The sequence below is a fragment of the Alligator mississippiensis genome, chromosome 1 (assembly GCF_030867095.1).
Source record: "Alligator mississippiensis isolate rAllMis1 chromosome 1, rAllMis1, whole genome shotgun sequence".
Lineage (NCBI taxonomy): Eukaryota > Metazoa > Chordata > Crocodylia > Alligatoridae > Alligator > Alligator mississippiensis.
Window position 1 is genome coordinate 436,897,727 of NC_081824.1, and position 22,382 is coordinate 436,920,108.

At 40.2% G+C, this 22,382-nt stretch overlaps 1 protein-coding gene across 4 annotated transcripts in view; it reads right to left on the reverse strand.

Annotated features, from left to right (window-relative positions):
- The window catches only part of ATM (ATM serine/threonine kinase), a 105,988-nt gene that overhangs the window by 30,440 nt on the left and 53,166 nt on the right, over nucleotides 1–22,382 (reverse strand). For 3 of the 4 annotated variants that reach the window (XM_019481998.2, XM_019481999.2, XM_019482001.2), the window contains exons 29-44: nucleotides 20,255–20,454; nucleotides 18,689–18,863; nucleotides 15,680–15,844; nucleotides 15,168–15,300; nucleotides 11,811–11,906; nucleotides 9,931–10,102; nucleotides 9,006–9,147; nucleotides 8,065–8,241; nucleotides 7,910–7,951; nucleotides 7,311–7,488; nucleotides 7,132–7,219; nucleotides 5,484–5,639; nucleotides 3,978–4,086; nucleotides 3,011–3,099; nucleotides 2,826–2,928; nucleotides 441–589 (exon numbers count right to left, since the gene is read on the reverse strand). In XM_019481998.2, coding sequence (XP_019337543.1) covers nucleotides 441–589; nucleotides 2,826–2,928; nucleotides 3,011–3,099; nucleotides 3,978–4,086; nucleotides 5,484–5,639; nucleotides 7,132–7,219; nucleotides 7,311–7,488; nucleotides 7,910–7,951; nucleotides 8,065–8,241; nucleotides 9,006–9,147; nucleotides 9,931–10,102; nucleotides 11,811–11,906; nucleotides 15,168–15,300; nucleotides 15,680–15,844; nucleotides 18,689–18,863; nucleotides 20,255–20,454 — 2,174 coding nt within the window. The remainder of the gene's footprint in view (nucleotides 1–440; nucleotides 590–2,825; nucleotides 2,929–3,010; nucleotides 3,100–3,977; nucleotides 4,087–5,483; nucleotides 5,640–7,131; nucleotides 7,220–7,310; nucleotides 7,489–7,909; nucleotides 7,952–8,064; nucleotides 8,242–9,005; nucleotides 9,148–9,930; nucleotides 10,103–11,810; nucleotides 11,907–15,167; nucleotides 15,301–15,679; nucleotides 15,845–18,688; nucleotides 18,864–20,254; nucleotides 20,455–22,382) is intronic. The other variant, XM_019482002.2, reaches the window with a different exon arrangement.

Genomic DNA, 22,382 nt, shown 5'->3' on the forward strand with positions numbered 1-22,382 from the left:
TTTCTTATTGTACTTGCCGACTGTGTCCAAATATGTACCATCAGCAATGTACTAACAGCTCTTTGCATTTAGTTGTATTGACATTTTAAAAGATGGGGGAAAAGAGAATAAAGGTTTAAAAAAAACCTGGTCTCTTCTCCTTTTCTATTCCTTACCCCATATCTTTACTTGTTCTGCTTAGCTTTCCTATCTCTTGCTAACTCCCTCCAGCTTTCAGCCCAAATGCTCAACTGTCTAGCTGCTCCAGCAGACCTGAAGAATTCATGAACTTCAGTTTTTACACCACACATTACTGTAGCACTGCTGCCTCTATTCCCCACTCTGATCCAGGGAGGCTAAGGAGATTACAGAAGTGTGCAGGGGTTTTCCTGCCGTTAAAAGAATTAATATCATGTGCCCTTCAATACTACAGAGATCTAAAACCAGAGAAGATGGTTTACTTGACTGAAGGGATGTGGCCCCACTGCATGTTCCTCCAAGCTGCCTGGTAGCGAATCTCCTCTAGTTCTGCACACCACTCTGTGTTTTCATGCTCCAATCCTTTTAAATAGGTGGCAAGCGTATGACAAAGTCCAAAATTCTGCAAGGCCTACAACCAGGGAGAATATTAAAAAAAGCAATATTTACTAATATGAAAGTGAAAAGGATTTGCTTATCATTTGGCTACTAAAGTTCCAGACATGGAACTAGTATTATTTCTAACTTAAACACTATGATAGTGAAAAGCATTTAGTGAAGTTGCAAAATATATTTTGATAGGCAAAACGTAGCCATCTCAGTTGGCATTTGGCCATCAAATAGGGGTGAACATCCCCCTAGCGCTACCAAAACATGGCAGGATGGGATTCAACTGCAATTTTACTTTTTTCAGCTAAAACATACAGCAGAAAAGTGCCCCTCATTACTATTTGAAGTATTAGATTTAAATGACATAATTTAGAGTAACCAGTGTCAATTCTTCCTGCTTTACTTGTGTTCTTAGGTCTTCATTCTGAATAAAGAATTAACTATGCCTAGCTTGAACTCTTTGACAATGGTAATGGCACAAGATGGTCAGCTTCAAAAATGAAACTATAATATATCCTTCCATATTGATAAAAACATAAAGCTTAAGGTCCGCTATACATACAAAAATATGTCAAAACCCAAAGCTTTATCTATCAAAGTCAACAGATTACCAGATCACATTAATACAAAACCATACAACAGATCTATTTAAGCTACTGGACAATGCTGGCATTGGATGTAGTGATAAACAGATCTGCAACTACATTTTTTATTTCAAAAGGGTAGCTTCAGAAATTAAGGAAACCAACTGGTATAGTCAAATAGATCAAAGACCTCAAAGACTTGAATACAGAGGAGGAATATCTTTAAGCCTAAAGGTACAAAAACTACCATCCTCACCAAGCAGGAGGGAAGCATAGGGAAAGGGCTCCTGGAAGAACATCCACCACAATGATATCAGGATGTAGATGGGACACTACAACTCTAAGGTACATACTGGTGTGGCATAAGGTTACTTAGGGGTGTTCCTCAAAGCTTGGTTTGGGGATTGTCTTTATTAATCTTGGAACAAATGAAATTTGCTGAACCCAAAGTTGGGAGGAAGCACCAGTGTGGGAGAGAATCAGACTGTCATATAGAAACAAATTAATGAACTTGAAAACAGATATGCTAGAAATAAGATGAAATGTAATGGTACAAAATGAAAGTTTGTTCATTTGGGATTCTTATAAGAATTTCTACAGTTAGCTGGAGACTCATCAGCTGGAACGACACCAGAGGAGTAAGACTTTGGTGCACTGATCACAGGATGACTATGACCCACCAATATGATGCGACCATGGAAAAGCCAAATGCAACCCTAGGTGAGTTGCTTCAAAACTATCAATACCATTGGAAAAGATATTTGAGAAACCTCATCTGGAACACTGTACAATTATGGTCATCCATATTCAAGGGAAATGAATTCAAACTGGAAACAGAGTCAGAGAAGTATTGTTATGATAACTACGGAATGAACAGCCTACCTTACAGAAGGAAATTAAAAGAACTTTAATGAGCCCAGAAATAAGATTTTTTTTATAATTACATCAGGGGTTAAACATCAGGCAGGGTAAAGAAATATTTAAACTAAAGGACAATGTTGGTATAAGAACAAATGGGTATAATCCGTCCGTGGATAAATTTAGGATGGGTATTAGAAGGTTTTTATCATCAGAGGAGTGAGATTCTGGAACAACTTTCCAACAGTTGCAGACAGTAATCTAACTATTTTCAGAATGAAGCCTGATTGAGTTTATGAATGGTATCACATTACATGGTTGTCTATGACAGCAAGTGAAAGGACTTGTAATCCCTGACCCAGGTTATCTAAAATCTGGCTCATGGGCCAGATCTATCCTGTAGGGCTTCTCACTGGTCTGGAAACTTGGGAGTGTGGGCAGCTCTAGGAGCAATGGCAATAAATGCTACCACCACCCATCCTTCCCTGCACTGCCCATTCATCCTGTGAGCCCTGTAGGTTGGGTCTGGGCACAGAGCTGTGTCACCTGCTTCCAAGCCTGGAAATTTGGCAGTGGGAATAGCTGCAGCTCCAGGAGCCACACCAATTAATACTGTGCTCCCACCAAATTCCAGCTCCAGGTCTAGCCTGCAGACTGGCCCTGTAACACTCATCTGGCCTGCGAGCCAGGTTGAGTTGGGCATCATTAAGCTAGGAGGTTCACTTTGTTTTGAATTCCTTGCTAGATTAGGTTCAACCTTAATGAAACAAATACCCTACAGTCCTCATTGATTCTCTTACTAAGGGACTGATTTACCTCTATTATTCCTGCTTGGCACACAGACGAAGGGAGGCTTGCCTCAAGGTCATATGTTAAAAGGGCCTTTCCCCATGCGGCCTCATGCTCGTATGTTCTTATCCTGTTACACATAAAAAAGTAGTTTTGAAATTTCAAGTGATTTACTAGCAAATAAAATCAATACATTAATTAATAAACCATACCTGGCTAAAGGCTGTAATATTCTTCCTCCCCCACAGCCATAGAGACTATCAGGCTCTCCTATACTTCTGTATATTTCCATGAGAAGATCCTAAGACACACATCACAAAAAAACCCCACCATCATTTCATAAATGATTTCGAAGCATAGTTACCTGCAGCAGGCAAATATCTCTGTCTTCATTATGAACCCACAATTTGTTTACCAATGCCTCATTATGCCTGGTTTATGCAACAGCTCCACCCCTGTGATTAGAGGGAAGAATACAGAGTTCTGCTCTCCAGTAGGAACTCCAGTGTTGAACCCTTTCAGATCAGCAGTCCTACAGTGTTGTAGGGCTACTGATCTGAGAGAGACTGCCAGTTTTTATGTTTTGAGTAAAGTGGAAGGTAGCAGAAAATGAATCTGTATCAGACAAAACCAAAGAATTGTGTTTTTAACAGAGATGAAATGAATGTGGTTTAGAAAGAAAGAAGTATATGGTCACAGAGTGATTACTGACTAGATTCATAAATAGATCTGTACAACATGATCTGAATGCAGTGTTCTATTATGTAACACTAGTCAAGCTATGTTGATTTGACAGCTCTGTTCATAAGATTTTACAATTCACTGCAATGCAATTTCCCCCCTTGCTTACTGAATACTAACATACATAGCAACTTCTCTGGAATAAAAAAAAAAAGTCAAATGTAACCACTGTGATCAGTTCTTTTTATGGGTAAAAACTGTTTCCCTATGCTTTGTACATTTGCCTCCTTAGTAATTAAGATGAGCTAGTCATAAGCATGGCCTGATGAATTCTTGAGGACTTAGTTCAATAAAGATAACTTTGATATACAACAGATCAAAAATATTCATTAAAATGTTGATGAAAATCAGATGGAAAATGATGTACTAATTACTTCATCAGGAAGGTTTACTCTGAGATTAGATAATACTTTGTGTGAGGGAGATAGTACTCTGTACCTGTAAACTTATTCCAGTTTCTTCTCTACTTTTCTCACTCAAACGGGCAATAGTTGGATCTTGACTTTCTTCTTCAAACATTAAATTTTTGGAAGCTTTCAAAGCTGATCTAGGAGGAGGGGAACAAACATGCTGAATTAACTGAAAGCTGACACTAAAGGACACAGATATTGAAATGATGAGCCATATCCCCAGTGTGCTGGCCCAACCTCATTGCATCTCCACATTCCTAGAATGGCCTCTGCTGCAAGTAGGGCATCAGAGTAGGCTGGGGACATCAATCCTACATGAAGTGGAGGTTCTTCAGGTGCTATCTAAATGCAGCAAAACCAAGGGGACATGAGAAGCCACGGATATGCTCTCAAGTAGATTGCTTCTTTTTAACTATTTTTAGTTACTTATGGGATTTCAACATTAAGGCAATTTCTCTCATCTGTAACAGTTAATACAGAAGTATTTTACTCCAGAATCATCTACATTTCTCATTGCATCAAGCTGCTTATAGGTATAGTTTTGTGTGCCAAAAGTAAGCATTTGGTCTTGCTTGGAAATGGTAACAAAAACTGCAGTACAACTACGCTTACATCTCGGGGGTATTCTCCTGGGATTGGTTGAGTTTATTTTAACAAACAACTTTCTGTCTTCACAAAGGCAGGAAACTGACACTGCCCTCCATCTCTTTGCTTTAAGCATGACAAGTTAAAGGATGTATTGGATGTTTTGGGCATTATGACAGGTATCTCTGCATGAGGGTAGTTCCTGAAGTTTTTCAAGAATAGATCACACTAACACTGTCTAGGATGATTTAGACAGGGATACTGCTGCCTGAAGCAAGGAGTTAGACTAGAGATGACCTCTTGAGGCCTGTCCAGCCCTACTTTTCTGTGATTCTAATATCCTCTTGCTCACTGCTTTCAATTCTCCTTTATTATTTAATCTCATCCAAAGTACAGAATTTGCTACTTTTAGCCTTGTAGCAGTGTTAAAAAAGGACTGATAGACTGAAGGAGATGATTAAAAGCTTTACATACCCCCTTCACTTCTATATTATGCATATCACAGGACACTGAATGCTAAAACCATCCTGAGTACCATTCTGTTTTAACGCCTTTTCATTTCTGATACAATTTTAGCAGCTAATCTCTCATTAACTATTAGGGTTAGATTTTGAACACACCTTCCCTTCTGGAACATGAGAAGGAAGGCTTGCGGACAGTAGAATACATTAGCTTTTGTCTCTAGCTATTCCCAAGATACCAGACTATCCTGGGAGCAGCTTTTCAAGTATTCTGGTGGGTAATCAGAATGCTGCAATTCTGAACATCAGATAGCTACCAATTTGTAAGGGCTGGCAAAACTTTGGTAGACGCACACTCTCAGGGCAAGGACATTTTTCCAAGGATTTAAAAGAATGCATCTCCCTGATATACATTTCACAATAAAACACCCACAATATAGGCTGTTTTGGTAGAAATGTGGAGAACCTATGTTCCTCAAGCCCAGTACCTTTGTTGTTGTTTGTCTGTGTTTATCTTGTCTGCATAGATTTCTGCATAGAGTAAGGCTGTGAAGTGAGCAGAACAAGACTGTGCTGCCATGGCAACCTCAAGATAATTTAGATCCAACCAGAAGCTGTCATCAAAAATGGTACCTGAAAGAGATCTATTGAAATACAGCATTAATATTGATGTACTAGGACTGCTTTGTGATATTACATTTAACAATATAAATCTACTACAAGTGCTTTAAACTATACTATAGCAGGGCACTAAGGTGACTGCTACTGAGAGAGCCGGGAAGACTCCTCAGGTGCCGGATGCTGAGGCAACTAGAGGAAGCTAATGATCCACACCTGCCTAGCCAGCTAACAAGAAAGGGCAGGGCCTGGCTCCTATAAAAACCACAGGCAGGAGGCCGGGCAGCAGTTCCCTACCAGCAGCCAGGGAGAAAGGAGCTCCCTGCCAGGAAAGAGAAGAGAAGCCTGATGCAGAAGCAGCATCTGTCACTGCAGCGGGATGAAGAACCTCTGGTAGGCTTGGGAGTGGTTATAGCCGGGCGGCTGCAGTTTGTGTTATAGCCCAGGGGCTTGTGTTTGTGTTACTATTTGTTACACCGGTGGTTTGGGTGAGGCTATCAGGGGATGGAGGAGGCCTCATAGGGGACTCACAGCAGACTGGGGACCCCAGTGCCAGTGAGGGCGCAGCATTTGGGGTGTACAGACCCTAGCCCCAGAGAGGGGCAGTTGAGAAGCCCCAGAGAAGGGGGCGTTGCTGAGAAGCCCCAGTGCGGGCGTGGTAAGCCCCAGGGAAGGAGGCAGCATTGTGAGTCCCGGAGAGAGGGCGGCACTACTGAGAAGGGCACGGAGAGAGACAGGGCCGCGGAGAGCTTGAGTGCCAGAGAGGGCACAGAGAGAGACAGGGCTGCGGAGAGCCCAAGCGCCAGAGAGGACATGGAGACAGAAAGACAGAACAACGTCCGTTACACCTGCGAGGCTTAGGGCATGGTACAGGGGTGGTAGTAGCCACGCATAGCCCATAAGGCTGTGGTGTACGGAACACCTGAGACAGGAGAACCGTGGCCAAGAAGACGGAAGGCAGCCTCCCTATAGAAATATATAAAATCAAAGTTGTGGCGGGCGAGAATTGGAGGGTGCAGGTCAGCAGTTTGGCACGGTAAAGGAGGCAGCAGGGGAGAGCACAGCGATCCTGACCGCCCTCCTGTTACATATACAACCCCAGTATAATTTTATCTCTAAGAAATACATGAATGCTCTATTGGGCACTTCTAGACAAAATGGTTTTAAAAACTGCATTCTTCCACAGCCCTTCTAACATGTCCAACATTCCTAGGCTTGTATTTAAATGAAGTCTCACTACTGTATATATCTTTTTTGCAACAGTTTGATCTCAGTTACACTTATTTAAGAGGAAAAGATTTCTTAGGATGATATATTTTATTGGACCAACTATATACAGTTGCATACACTTGCATAATTCCATAATCAAAGATACAACATCACTCTAACACTTATTTAAGTGAGATCCTTTTTTGGGTGCATATATTCTCTGTCCATCGAGAACATCAATAGATCCTAGAATAGCAGGTTAAAGCAAGCAATATATCCAAGTAAATTTTAAAGAGTGATACAACTCACCTTTTTTGTCTTCTCAGGTGGTCAACAACAGTAAGCATTGTTCGCCGAGATATTTTATCCAAACTTCTACGAACAAGGGATTCTGGTTCTAAAATGTATATTACAAAAGAAAGAAAAAAAGTGAATATGCATTGTAAATTGTTGATGATAAAATAAAAAGAAAAACATTATGCCATTACCTGAATCTGAATTTGCAGGTGTCGTTGATCTACTAGAGGATAACACACATCTGCAACAGGTTGTGAAAAACCTCTGGATATGTACAGATAGAAGGTTGCGCCAAGATTCATTTGAATCATGAAGCAGGATATCATGAATCAAATACGGAAGCAAAGTCTGACAGAAGTCTGTTTTCACCTGAATCACAGACGCACAAAATCAGCTGCTGATAAACCACATTTCTTTGTTAATACAGTCAAGGTCTCCTGGCCAATTTAAAACATACTGAACAGCAAATGGAAAATAAATATCATAAACCACCTGACACAAAATAGGTCAAATGTGTTCAACAAAGCAAGAGTTCAAAAAAACCTGATCTATAAAAGTTATATTTACACCTTTTCCCCTTTCACTGAAATCATGGATTCAAGAAATGCATGTAAATTTATACCTTAGAAAAAAGAAAGGAAAATATTCATTGCAATTAACTTAATACAAGTCACTATTATTAGGCTGTTTTGGTTATACTTGCATGGTAACAGTCTTAATAATTTAGTCCCAAATTTCTAGGCAAGTCCTATATTTATATGCATTTCTAAGGTGTAGTTCACTGAGGTACCTGAATGCCCATCAAGAAAGAATATTTTGGTTGTCTTCCTATCTGTAAACAAAGGAAAAATCTACTTATCACCAGAAAACAATATCAAATATTAACAGGGGTCATAATTAAGTTTAACACAGTTGCCTGGAGCTACAGTACACAAAGGAGCTCACCTCACACATTGGCTTTAGTAACAGAAGAACTTCGTCTTTCACTCCTCCACCATTCAGCAATGAACAAGTCAGGTTCTTTATCCAAGTCTCATGACTTACACCCTGAGGAATCCACAGATTTGCATCATCTATGGCTTCTGAAGGAGTCTCTTTTTCAGTGTCTGGCACTTCCAAAAACTAACAAAAATACGTGTTTGTAAGAACAAAGATATTTAGTTTGTCTTAAAAAAGAAAAAAGGAACTACTACAAAAGTGTAGCTTTTCAACAAAATGAAGCAGACAATACACAGTCTGTCTAGATGAAACATACAGTCAAGGTTAGCTTACATTATGTAATAAGTTATTGTAAATGCAAAGTTGTGCATTTAAAATCAAGAAAATCTAGAAATGCTGAAAATAAGTTCTCTCTCCTGAGATCAAGAAATACTTTAATGCTACAAAATCCAGTGTCTGAAATCTTAGAAATAACAGATTAATGGGTATCTATATAATGTTGGTTCTGCCATCTCATGCCTTGATACGGGGCACTAAATGAGGCAGGCATCTTGCAGAAAAATATTATCAGGTAAACAAAAACTGTTTCATAAATGCATACTCAGAACTTCCTGATGGTGGGATGGTAATTTCTCCAGGACAATAATGAAAAACCCATAGCATAGCTTATTTCGAACTAAGAAACTAATCTCGTAAACAATTTACTTATTAGATCTTTTAGTCAATGGGAGAGCTCACAGTAGTCAATATTAGGCACAAAAAACAAATAAGCTGGCAAGAGAGTTACAAAAGCAATCTATCATGTACTGTCATCAAGATACACTACTTTAAGAATCTTTTCTAGATTCAACAATACTGGTCTCCAGAAATATTTACTTGTTTAAAGTAGTTTTATATTTGTAATCGGTTCTCATTATTGCAAGCTGTACACAAACTAATAGAAATACCTTCTTCCTGGACATTCTGAAAGGATGTAGATATATTAACATGGGATCAGCTTTGTCTTTGTAAGCCTCCCAAAATTTGTTACCAGACTTTGTCGCTAAAATGTTTTTCAAACAGGAAGCAGCAGCAGAGCGAACATTAATACTGAAAGATAAATAGAACTGATTAACAATTATTTAATAAAAATAGTTCTATAAAGTTCATAATAAAGAAGTACAGACTGTGAAATTATTTTATGAATAATCATTAAAACATGACCAAAGGCTAATAGAAGTCAGAAGAAAGGTATATGTAAGACTGGTTCCATTACTGTAACACAAATATCCCCATTTGCATTGGGCAGAACTAAACATCAGAGCAAAGAAAAGAATTATCTAGCTTAAATCCAACCCAACAAGAGGTCAGAGCTTGACTGCATAAATAACTTGAAAATCAGGGTTCCACTGATAAAGCATTAACAGCTTAAATTCTAGCATCTTTCCCTGTGGGGTATTGCTCCAAGTTGAAGCCCATATAGCTTACTAAATTCATTGTTTTATGGGGTGCAATAAAAAAAAAAAAATCAATTAAGTTTATTATATAAATATTAGAAAAAATATAATGTCTTGTTATTGAACCAGTCTCTGGATGTTTAGAAATATGTAGTATGAACAATGCTACACAAGTGTTCCTGGTCCACCAATACAGTGCGAAGAGAGTCAAATAACCAATCCCATCAGATTACACAGCCCTACAGGAAGAATTCCAGGATGTGATGAGTCCTATGGTATCATTTATTGTTTCAGCTGTGTAACCCACTGTTGCTTAGATGCAAAAACAAAGTTGGAAAATTACTGGTCATTAACAAGAAAATGTATATATATATTTTTAATAACTTGCTTTCTTCCCAGTGGCCCATTTTATGTACTGAATCAAACATGTACTTACCAAACATCTATCAAGGCATTATTTATTTGAGTCAGCATTATGAATACCAACTGAAGTTTTCTATCTTCAAATAAATCAGTTGCCTTAGAATATGATACATTTTTACTATGCTGAAGAGCTATGGTTGAGAAGTCAATAGGACCCACTTCTCCCAAGCAACTTCCAACAGCCTCTGCAAATGCAAATATCAGTTTTATAGTCTCTGAATCATAAATGAGAAAAGCTTATTTTTTGAGCTAGGTATACTTATGTATATGCACTTACACACACACACACACACACTTTGTGTGTGCTTGTAAATATGTTCATAAATAACGTATTTATATGCATAAACAAGCTGCTTTCCAGTCTGTCAGTATAATTTAGTCTGCCTCTCAAATTCTGTGATATAAGGAGTTTGCTGCCTACATTCAGCAATTACACATGGCTTAGCTAGATTGTTGCACTGTTCTTAACTACAAGAAACTCACCATAATAGTCTTTCAGATGAGAATACTAAATCTTATATTTACTTGCATACCACACTCACCTCTTTACAAAAATTAGCCTTCCAAAGTTGCCTTTTCACCTGGCAACTAATTAGCCTTCCAAAGAATTAGCTTTCCAAAGATTCGGACAGTCCCCACCCACTGCAGCAGGGAGCTGGAGCCAAACTTGAAGCTGGTAAATAGGGGCGGGGAGGGGGTGGGCTGGAGGAGGGGGGAGGGGCTATGCAGGGACCCCTGCCAGGCTCCATCCCCTGTTTGCTGCCTCAGCCCCCCCCATGGATGCCCTGCCCACCCCAGCTCCTGACCCTTTAAAAAAAAGCCCCAACTCACCAGGTGCTGCCAGGCAGGGGGGCAATCTCCATTGTCCCCCACTGTCCTGTGCTGCATGGGGGGCCCTGCTATGAGCCCCCCGACTCCTCGCCACTCCCCCAGCCCCCCATGGCTGCCCCACCTGTCCCAGCTCCCGGCCCCTTAAGAAAACCCCCCCAAATCCCCTGGGACTCACCAGCTCCTGCAGCGGCCTCAGGGGGCTCATGGAAAAGCCCCCTATGTGGTATGGGGCAGTGGGAGGCAGCGGGGATCGCCACCCCGCTGGGCAGGAACTGGTGAGCCCAGGTTTGGGGGGGGGGTCCTTAAAGGGCCAGAGCTGGGGTGGGGCTCGGACAGTGGGGGAGGGGGCCGGGAGGCTCGTGCAGAACACCCCACATAGCATGGGGCAGTGGGGGGCAGCAGGGATTGCTCCTCTGTCCAGCAGCACCCGGTGAGTCTGGGCTTTTTTTTTTTTTTCGAAGTGCCGGGAGCTGGGGCGGGTAGGCAGCCATTGCCAGGCTGGGAGAGCAGGCGGAGGATGGGCCTGCATGATTTGGAGATTCGGCAGCAGCCGAACCTTGCAGACGTTTTAGCTCAAAATCCTACATTTGACCATGGAGTCCAGTATTCAGCAACAGTTGAATATAGCTAAATTAAGCTGTGAAAGGGTTAAAACCATACCTATTGCCTAAGTAGGAAAGGGAGGAAGAGTGAACTGAAGATTAGGCTCTGTCCCTACTCTATGCAGCCATAACACTGGAAAAATATTTCCCCCTCTTCATACTGCCTTCCTAAAAACAAGGTGCATGACTTATTTGGGGGTGTATGGCACGCAAAAAAAAGTACCTGTTGTGTTGTTCCATACCACTGAGTCAAAAGCAGTAACTTTTTCAGTATCAGAGGAAACATTTTGTAATTATCAAAATTAGAAATGTCATTTAGGGATCAACTTTCACCTTTCTGGTTAAACTTCCCTGAACATTTTTTTCATTAGTTACTGTAGAAACCTATCAAAATGACTTGCACAATGGTAATGTTTCTTACTGACACTAGTTAAGACTTTTACAGAAATAAATAACTTACCTAGAACTGCCTTTTCACCTGGGTGGTTAATTGCCATCTTGGATATTTGTAGCAAGCTCACTACCAACTTCACAATTACATAATTCACTGGATTTTCTACCATTAAGGAAAAAAAGGAAAACATTAGTATTTATTCCATGTGTGCTTTGCTTCTAATGTGTATGTGTATCTTTGTATCTCTGAACTTCTATAGCACTCTTCAATAAAAAACCTCAGTAAAACTTGCTATTGTTAAAAGGTTTTCTAAAATCAATCAATCAATCAAAAGTTTTCTAATTAACTGCTTCTTAAACCAATTTCTGTATATTACTTGAATTTAAACCATGAAAATCTCATTACTATAAATTATAAATCCTGTTATTTACTAGGTTTTAAAATGGAATCACTAACTGACCTTTTGATTTTACCCTTGAAAACAAGATACCCAAGTATTATCACGAGTAACAGATATTGTATTATTTTCAACATATAATTTTTCTTAACAACAAACAGACTGCCCGTTTTACTGCCAGAAACTATAGCCAAGGTCCTTATGTTTTCTCATATTTATTACTGTATGCTACCAGCCAATTTGCCTTTATTTGGGACACCCTCCTCTCAAATAAGATTTTTTAGACTTTTAATTTTTTAAATAGTGTTTATGATTTTGAACTGAACCAAGAATAACTCAGCCAGAGAAAAAATGAAAAAGAATTTATCCAATTATAGTCAGCATGCTGAAATTCATGGCCAGGTGCAGAAAGATGGACTAGACATAAAACACTGAAAACTGACAATAATTCAAGCACTTGTCGCTCCTCACTTCCATAATTTTTCCAGCTCCTTCTATTAGTTATGTAAAGATTTAAAAAAAACATGGTCCTTAAAGCTCCTAAGGATGTAAAAGAGGAAATATAATATTAAGCAAAGAGAAGCATTTTAAAATATATATTATTTGTGAAAATGTTGACTTTTAAGGCAGAAAACATCTTTCAATTACTTCTTTCTTGAGAAAAACTCAAATCATAAATAAGTAGGGCTGGAAGGGATCTGAGACTATCATTTAGTGCAACCCCTCTGATAAGGCAGTATCCAAGTCATCCTACGTAAGTACTAGCTTATCCTGTTCTTAAAAACCTCAGGAATGACCGTCACACACAACTTCAGGCATAATGCCCAAAACATTAAAAACACCTTTTAACTTGCCACAGGTAAAGCAAGGAAACAACAGCACTGTGAAGACAGAAGTAGGTTATTAACATGTGCTAAAGAGCTCTTAGAAAGAGATGAAGGCAAGCATGCCCTTGAAGTTCAAAAAAAAAAAAAATCACTATTAATTTATAAAAATTGTTTATGAACATACACTGCCAAAATGTTGTCTATATTTTTAGCAAAATACAAAAAAGTTGATTAATATTTCAAATCACATGCCACATCAATTAATCTTTGAAAAACTATAGCCAGCTTTTTAAAATGCTATAGCCAGGATATATGTGGTACAAACTACTACAGAATGACACATTGCTTAGTACAACGGAGAATCCAGCTTAAGCTTTCATGTAACACAAATAAATAATAAATGGTTGCCCCAGTGACAACAATTAAGCTGGTAAATTGGTTCATTCTAAACCTAAACCCCTGTAAGTCTCAAAAATGATCCCTTCAGCCTATAATTTCATAGCCCTCGCCTTAAACTAAAGATTTTTCTTTTAATGTCTGAGGTTAAATAGACAAGCCATTCTTATTTTACAAGATTTTAAAACTTGTTCTAATATTTTTCTTACACACTCTTATCTCAAAAATGGCTTGGCCTCAAAGATTGCAAAATGTGATATCTGTACTAACCAGATCACAAGTTGACAGGTCTTGTATACTGAGATTACAAAACCTAAAAACACAATCAATTTCTTAAGAAATATTAATATTTTGCAATACCTATAATAAAATGTATCAACCCATTGCAACTGAAGCAAGTAACACTGCCTTTTATCAATGTCATTTAACATTTTTCTTTATTCAACCTTTTTCAGTTGCCTATAACTTTGCCACACTGTAAACTGCTTCGGCTGAAATGTTATATTCCTGGTAGCTATTTTAGGGGGGAGGGGTAGGTAGGTAGGAATATTTCAGCCAAACTAGTTCACCTGATTCTAAGAGTGACACCTGTGAAAAATACATATAGTTTTTGCCCATATAAACATTTTTGCAGTATTTTCTTTTAGCATTTCTACTTTTGCCTGCTTTGAAGCAGGTGCTTTACATTTATCATGGGGAGCTGGCCTTAATGTCAGAGACATGTCTTTTATCTTCCTTGTGAAAAGCCAGATCTGGTCAAGTTACAAAGAAGTTTCTTTCAGCCTAAAAATTCATGGCCTACATCTTAAGGTACTGGAATATTTCGTGTTACTATTTGAAGTTTCTTGGACGTAGCCATCTATGTCCTGTTACAACCCTTTGAATTCTGCAGTTCATACTTAGTAGACGCCTACTGGATTTAGTAGATAACAATTTTTTAATATCTCATCCTCTCTAGGCATGCACAAGCCCCTCACACACAGCTCTTGCTGCTGACCAGACTGCGTATGCACTGTTCCCTTAACAACTTCAACATGCAGCTGGATGATGCATGCACTTCTAGTAACTGAAAATGCTCTAATTATTACAGGGGCAAAGCCACCCTCCCCTGTAATTGCAGTTCCAGGCCATGATTGGGGCCAGGCATTGGAATTGAGAGCAGGAAGCCAATCTCTCAATGAGGAGGGGGAAGGTGCATCCAAAAGTACACAAAAGGTGCACATGAAGGAAGGAAAAGGTGTTAGATTGGACAGGAAGTTTGGGGAGACTGGGTGAGGAATGAGGAAGAAAAAATAACTGGGTCTAGTTGTGACATAAGACTGAGATCTGCAGGAGAAGGGAGGTCTAGAACATCTTAACAAAGAGAAAGAGTTGGTGAGATTCAGGATGCCTTACCTTCTAGCATTTTTAACTTCTGCATGATTCACTTTGAAGTATTGTGTTCTTTAAAGTAAGTTTTGTTGGTAATATATAAAGCATTAGAGAAACACATATGTAAGAAACATCATTAACATAAAGATAAGGCTGTAAATACATCCAACAGTGAAGACAACCTATTTCTTTCTCTCTCTCTCTCTCACACATATATACCCCTCCAAAAGATGTTGCTATATATCATCTGCATGAAAATACTTACTATATATTGCTTACATTATACCCAGCCAGAAAAAAAATCACAGTTGATCACGTTTTGCAATACAAAGCAATCTGCTGTGTATGAAATGACAGCAAACTGTTTTACTGAACTGAGGAAACAAATGGTATGCAGAACAAGAACCAAAACATGCTCTCAGAAGTCTATACCTTGGAAGTCTTTTATAAGGTCCCTCATCTGATCTTTATGTTGTTCCAGCTGTTTGCGTAAGTTACGTAATCCTTCAAGTCTTGTCAATGGCAGCGAGTCACAGACACTTACTGACAGAAAATGGTTAATTTCCTGAAAAACAACATTTTTGTAATAAGTGTACTTTGCAACACATCAGATTTTAAAGTGAAGTGGTACTCAAATGTTTCACAACATGAATGCCAAAAGATGTGCACATCTTATAGTGAAGATGCACACAAATGGATCACATCCTGAAACCAGAGATAAGCACAGCCAATATGTGTCTAATTTCAGAGGAACTCTCTCCATTACATCTCACATAGTACATTTTCATACTGGGGCACAGAGGGCTACAACTGGAGTATCATTTGTTTGGGGATCAGCCATATCCTACAAATGGACTTCTGTTCACTGGTCACCAGTTTATTTCATTTGCAAGGTCTCTCTTACAAGCACTTAGTTTATGCCATGTAGAACTGTAACTCATTACCTCCAAAAGTGAATATGATCCTTTACTATATTTGATCTTTTGTTGAGTAGTGCGCAAATCTTTAAAAGCTGGATGCTCAGGAAAAGGATCTAGATGCTTGATTGTTTGGTACAGGTTTTCATTATCCTTGTTATCTATCACTAGGTACTTCAACAAATCTAGGACCTGAATATAAAATAATAAACAGCTTAAAAAGAAAAAATGATCCACAATATTTTATCCATTTCCCTATATATACCAAACACAATGAAACTGACAATTGCATAAAAGCAAAACACATGAATCATGTTTTACATTACTAGACATTATAAAAAGTTTAGAGATGCTGGCATATTCACTGGCATACTCTAAAAAAATGAGTATTTATTAGTATTAATAAATAGTTTTTGTTAATAAACTTTTAAATCAAGATGTAAGAAGCTCTCTCACCACTGCCCCCTATGCTTCTTTCCAAAAACGATTGCCTTTCATGAACCCAAGCTGGAAATAGAATTGGAATATTGTAGCCATGATGGTCCAGGAAATGCACAAGATGCAAAATAATATCTTTTTTGGAGCAGGGGAGGCAAAGGGAAGCAGCTGGTCATATCTTTTATTGGCCCAACTGTATAGTTGGAGGAAAAGTCCAACAAGCTTTCAGGAACAAAGCATCCTTCTTCAGTTGCTTAATGAAGGATTCTTTGTGCCTGAAAGCTTGTCAAGTTTCTTCTCAAGTATGCCATTGATGAATAAAAGATATCACAAAAAAAAGAAACAAACAAACAATGAAAAGTTGTTGCTTGTTAAGCTTGAGCACATTTGGGCCAAACTTTTTGGCTCCTCGTGCATTGCTGTGGGTCTCTTTTAGAGGATTTCCCATTTGCTGCAAAATCCACTAGAGACAGTGGCACACTATGGGTCCAGAATTATTTTCTCCTGCTTGGAGGGACCTGATATTGCTTGTCCACCTCCTAGGAGATGGTATCTATTGTATCTGGATCCTGTCAAACTATTTTAGAATAATCTATTATTGTCTTATTTAAGGACAATGCCACTTTTCCTCTAGAGCTGGAGATGAGGATATCTGCATCGATGGGATCATGAAGAGCAAATACCATTTCAAAAGGCCTTGGAATCCTATGAAATTGTCTAACTGTCGAGTGTAAGGGGCAACTCCCTACTTCACTCAGGGAGAAGATTCCAATTGTAGGACCAAGATGTAAGACCACCTATATCTGTGGGCAAGATAATTTGAGACATGTCCTCACACTGTTGGGACAAATGGTTAGAAGAAGGCTGCAGGAAATTCTAGCTGGTAGGATTTGTCAGTGTAGATGCAGCTGAATGACCTAAATGCCTGCAAATACTATTTCAGATTGAGGAGGGTAGCAAGAAACTCTGGAAGAGTAGATGAGAGAATGCTCAAAACCATGACTATTGTTATATGATACTGAAGTGGATAAAAGCAAGCATACAACATTGAGGGGTCATGCAGTCAGTCTAGTGCTGAGGCATGTAATGCCAACAAAGCTGCAGGTCCTAGGCCATCAGTAAGATGACAGGCTGTGTCCCTGTGCTGAAAAATGGTAGTGGGGGTGCTTTGAACTAAAGCTCGTTGAACGAGCTTTAGTTTAAAGCACTCTCCCCCCACCCCCATCCCTGCCTAATTTTTCAGCACGGGGCCGCTGATGCACAAGATGCCAGAGTCTGCTGGAGTGCAGTAATTATCACGCTCCAGCAGACTCCATTAAATGAGTCTGCTCTGATGTGCTGTAATTATAGCACATCGAAGCCGCCTCCTTGCACGTATATAGGAGCCCACAGAGTCTCTTTTTGGCACAGATATCTATTGGTGCTGTTGAGTTGGAGAAGCTGACAAGGCGTCAAGATCCAGGAGACTGACAAGGCTTTCTATGGCGCATTAATCACGGGTTCCATGGCTCTTAGTGCAAGGCACAAGGAGCTCCATATGGGCTTAAAGAAAAAAGTTGAAAAAACAGAAATTTATTAAAACTTACACTTTCCTTAACAACAAATCTCTTTGTTAAATAATACAAAGGGATTAAACTTTAATATGGGTTATTACTAGGGATGCACTGATTAAGATTGTTTTGACCGATACCGATAGTCGATGATAAACCAACCCTATTGGCCGATTCCAATCCAATAACTGATGTTTAGTAATATTGCAAGGCATTTTAAACTACTGACATAAATAAACCATTTTTTGTTTTGTTAGTTTTGTATTTCTCTCTCTCTCACACACATGCACACCCTGCCTGCTCTGGCCCTTGATGAGGAAAGCAGTGACTGCCTTATTCCCACACGTCACACCCTTTGCCCAGGGCTCCTACCTGCATATGGCTCCAGTCTGCAGCCCCACTCTTCGTGCAGCCTGTGCTGCTGTCCTGAGTGAGGTGAACCCTTGTGAGGACAACAGCACTAGGTGCGTTTGGAGCCCCAGAACACACCACTGCCTCAGCGCTGGTGGGCCCCGCGCAGCTGAGCTCGTGCAGCCGCTGGGGAGAAGCCACTTTTCCAAATGCATCCTGTGCCCGGTGGAATGGAATGTCCCTTGCATGGTGCCTTACTCCACCTGCACGCAGCCCAATGTCGCTGCAGCAGCCCTTACACAGGCCCCTGCTGTGCATGCACTGTTCCATGACAGCGGCAATACCAGCAGGAGCTGGTAACAGTCCCTTTGTTGCTGAGCACAGCACCCTGTGTCAGCTCCCTGCTGCTTGTCAGGACACAGTCTGCCGCATGCTTGGGCCAGGCCACAGGGACCAGACTACACTTGCCAGGGTGCTCTGTGCACATGGCCATAATTATTGGCTACAACAACCAAAAAAGCTAATAATGCCATTTCTCCTTTTATCAGTGCCAATCCAATAGCCAAGCAATATACTGGTACACCCCTAATTATTATATAGAATTATTAATTATAAAAATGTAGATAGTTAATAAAATTACAAAAACAATCCTACAAATAATAAAGAAAAACAACAAATGCATCTTATGAAAATCTACCTGTTCCTGAATCTCGGGTTGGTCACCAACAAGGGGAATTAGCGTGCCTACAATAACATGAAGATGACTCTCTAGGGCATCCTTACAATATGTGACTGCTGCATGGCAGACACGGTTTAGAAGGTCACAACAGAGTGAAAAGCTGCGCATGGATACATCCCTGACAGCAATGGGTCTGTTACAGAAACAAAACACAATTGAAGAATGAAATTAAAAACAAGCATCTCTACTCAAAGTACTAGCTTTATCTTATTGTAAGAAGAAATAGGAGGAAGGTGTATTGTAGGAGGAAGGTGAATATATAAACAAGTTATAGGAGGCATTGCTTGATATCTTAAAACTGTTAACCCAATTCCCAGAAGGAATTTGCCCACAAGATTTAGTGGTACCAAACCTCAAATGTTTGCTTTTTTATAGAAGTTAAATTATTCCCTTATGATTACAGTTTAATGATGGATTGTCTGTGGGGAAAAATACAGGCTTCCACTGCTTACATTCCACATTTCTGTCCCAGTGATAGTGCCGCGGTGACAGCTCCAGTGTTTTATTGCCATGGAATCTGCCCCAATATCTACTTGTTGCCTCAGAACTAGACTCTTGGACAGGATTTGCCAACCAGCACAAGTGACACAGTCAGTCTGTGTGCACAGTATGTGGCAGATTGGGGAGGGGACACACAGGACAGGAGCAGATAGGGCAGGAACCAGAAAACAGAGCTTCAGATAAGGCAGGGAGCACATGGCAGAAAGTAAAGGAGCAGCTTACTCAGGGAGCAGAAAGGAAGATGTTAGACAAGTAGAATGAATACATAGTGACGAAAGTTGTCGGTCACAAGGCAGCTGGAAGTGTTTAAGTAGAGATAAAGCCTGGGGTTTAAAAAAAGGAAAACATGTGATCTAAAGAAGTTGGGAACTGCAGGAAAGAGGCCAAAACAGAAGCCAACACAAATGACATAACACAAAGGATGCTCTGGAAAGAAAAACAAGTAGCAGGATCAGGGGAGAGAATTCACAGACATGATTATAAAACTACAGTTTGATTCAGGATAGACAGTTAAGGCTTATGAAAGAATGAGTAATTTAAGTTGAAATAGCCTAAGTCCTTATTATAATTAGTAGACAACATTGCAAAATCAATCATATTCCCCTGAGTACCAAAATTAGAAGCTGTACAAAGAAAGGCTATAAAAGAGATTTACCAAAATATTATTTTTTTACAGTGAAGATGTCTGCATAATTCTGGCTATCTTTTGATATCAAGTAGCAAATTTTAGTTCTTAAGTTATTGTGACTAATATAGCCAATATTTATTAAAATGTGAACTAACAAAGTATCAAGGAAAGGTAATTTGCAAGATGCCCACTCAAGTTCAGTAAATTTTCTGTAGTTTTCAGACAACAGAACAAGGCTATAATTCATAATATAACCAATAATCAATCTTTGATGTGTCACTAGTGTCAGCTTTTGAACAGTTCCTACACATACAATGCTATTGCCAGCCAGGATTGAAATGTGAAGAGAATAGGAAGTAAAAACATAAGGAAGAGAAGACAATCATGGGATTTACCTGTTGGTGATGTGGTGAATCAGGGTATAAATTACATCACGAAGAACAAAGGCCCAAGCTCCTCCTAAGCCATCTTTTATCTCTTTAAGTAACAAATTAACAAACAAGTGATAAATAATAAGAATTCTGTGTTTTTTGTAAATATTGTTTGTATCAGTTGCCTGTTTGCATATGGCTAGTAGGATTTTCTGGAACGAATCCTAAAAATTAACAAAAACATCAAGTGAAAAGCAGTTTCTGAGATCAAAATAGCAAAAGTTATTTCACTTCAAGAAAGAACCTAAACACCCAACCTTTTTTCTTAGTTATGTACAAAGGCGTGTTTATTTTGGACACCAAGGCCCCCTCTACTTGTGCAGGTAAAGGTGTCACGGATGACACCAAGTTATGGGGAAGTGTGGTTATGCTTGAAAATAGGTTACAGTTACAGGCAGACCTAGACAGGCTAGCAAGCTGGGTAGATCAGAGCCTGATGAAGTTCAACGTTGAGAAATGTAAAGTGCTCCACCTTGGGATGAGCAAGCCCCAACATACCTACAGGCTTGGCAGCACCAAAATGACTAGCACCATGATTGAAAGGGACCTGGGAGTAATAATAGATCACAGTATGAATATGAGCTGGCAGGGCGGTGCTGTAGCCAGTAGGGCAAATAATACTCTGGCATGCATCAATCGATGCATCTCCAGCAAAACCAAGAAGATGATTCTTCCACTCTACTCAGCACTGGTGAAACCACAGCTGGAGTACTGAGTCCAGGTCTGGGCACCGCACTTTAACAAGGATGTGGACAAGCTTAAGACAGTCCAAAGAAGAGCTACACGTATGATCAGAGTCTTAAAAGGCAAGCCATACGAGGAAAGGCTGAGGGACCTGGGACTCTTCAGCTTGAGGAAAAGGCAGCTGAGAGGGGACCTAGTAGCAGCTTACCACTACACTGGGGGAGAATATCAAGGATTTGGTAAGCAACTGTTCACCAGGGCACCCAAGGAGAAAACCAGGAGTAATGGCCACAAACTCTTGGAAGATTGATTCAGGCTCAACAGAAGGAAAAACTTCTTCACAGTCAGGGTGTCCAGACTGTGGAATAAGCTCCCTCCAGAGGTGGTGCAATCACCTACCCTGGAAATCTTTAAGAGGAGACTAGACAGTCACCTTGCTGGGGTCACCTGACCCCCAGTTATCTTTCCTGCTTAGTGCAGGGGACTGGACCTGATGATCTTCCAGGGTCCCTTCCAGCCTTACAATCTATGAATCTATGATGGAATCAAAAGTGAAACCCACACAGTTGCACCTCCTGCTGTGTCACACATACACTGTATTGCTAGTGCAGGGGAAGCCCAATCCAAGTTGAGGAGCTCCCGGACAGGGATGTTCCATGCATCCCCAGGACTGAGGGATTGTGGCAATGAGGACTGCATGATGTGTGAAACCCCCAGGCCCTGGGGATCAAGGCAGGCACACCCCCAAGCCCTAGGGATTGCACCTGCCAGAGTCCCCAGGAGTTTCATGAATCCTTAAGCCCTAGGGGTTGTGCCTGCTTTGATCGCCAGGACCCAGGGGTTTCAAGCATCCCTGAGCCCTAAGGATCATGCCTGCCTCAATCTCTAGGTCCTGGGGGTTTCATACATCCCTGAGTCCTAGGGACTGCAGCTGCTGCAATCCCCAGGGCCCAGGGGTTTCACACTTGGCATACTGCACCCCTGTGACTGGGAGCCCTGTCAGCTGATGGGGCTCCAAGCCACAGGGGAGACCCTGCTACATGTGCAAATTAAAGCTCAATAGCAATTAGCTATAAAGTTTGTACACATCTTTGAGGTCTAACTTTATAGCTGATTGCAGCTTTTTATCCTGTGATAGCTACCTTGTACTTGTAGCTCAGGGGTGGGCAAAATGCAGCCCATGGGCCAGATGCAGCCCACCAGGCCATTCAATCTGGCCTGCAGGACCCCTAAGAAATTTAGAAAATTAATATTTATCTGCCCCTGGCTGCCTGTCATGCGGCCCTTGATGACTTGCCAAAACTCAATAAGCGGCCCTCCACCCAAAATAATTGCCCGCCCCTGTTGTATCTGGTCTTAAGGCAGTTGTGCAATTAACCAGTTAACTGTGCAACACCTGTAACATGTA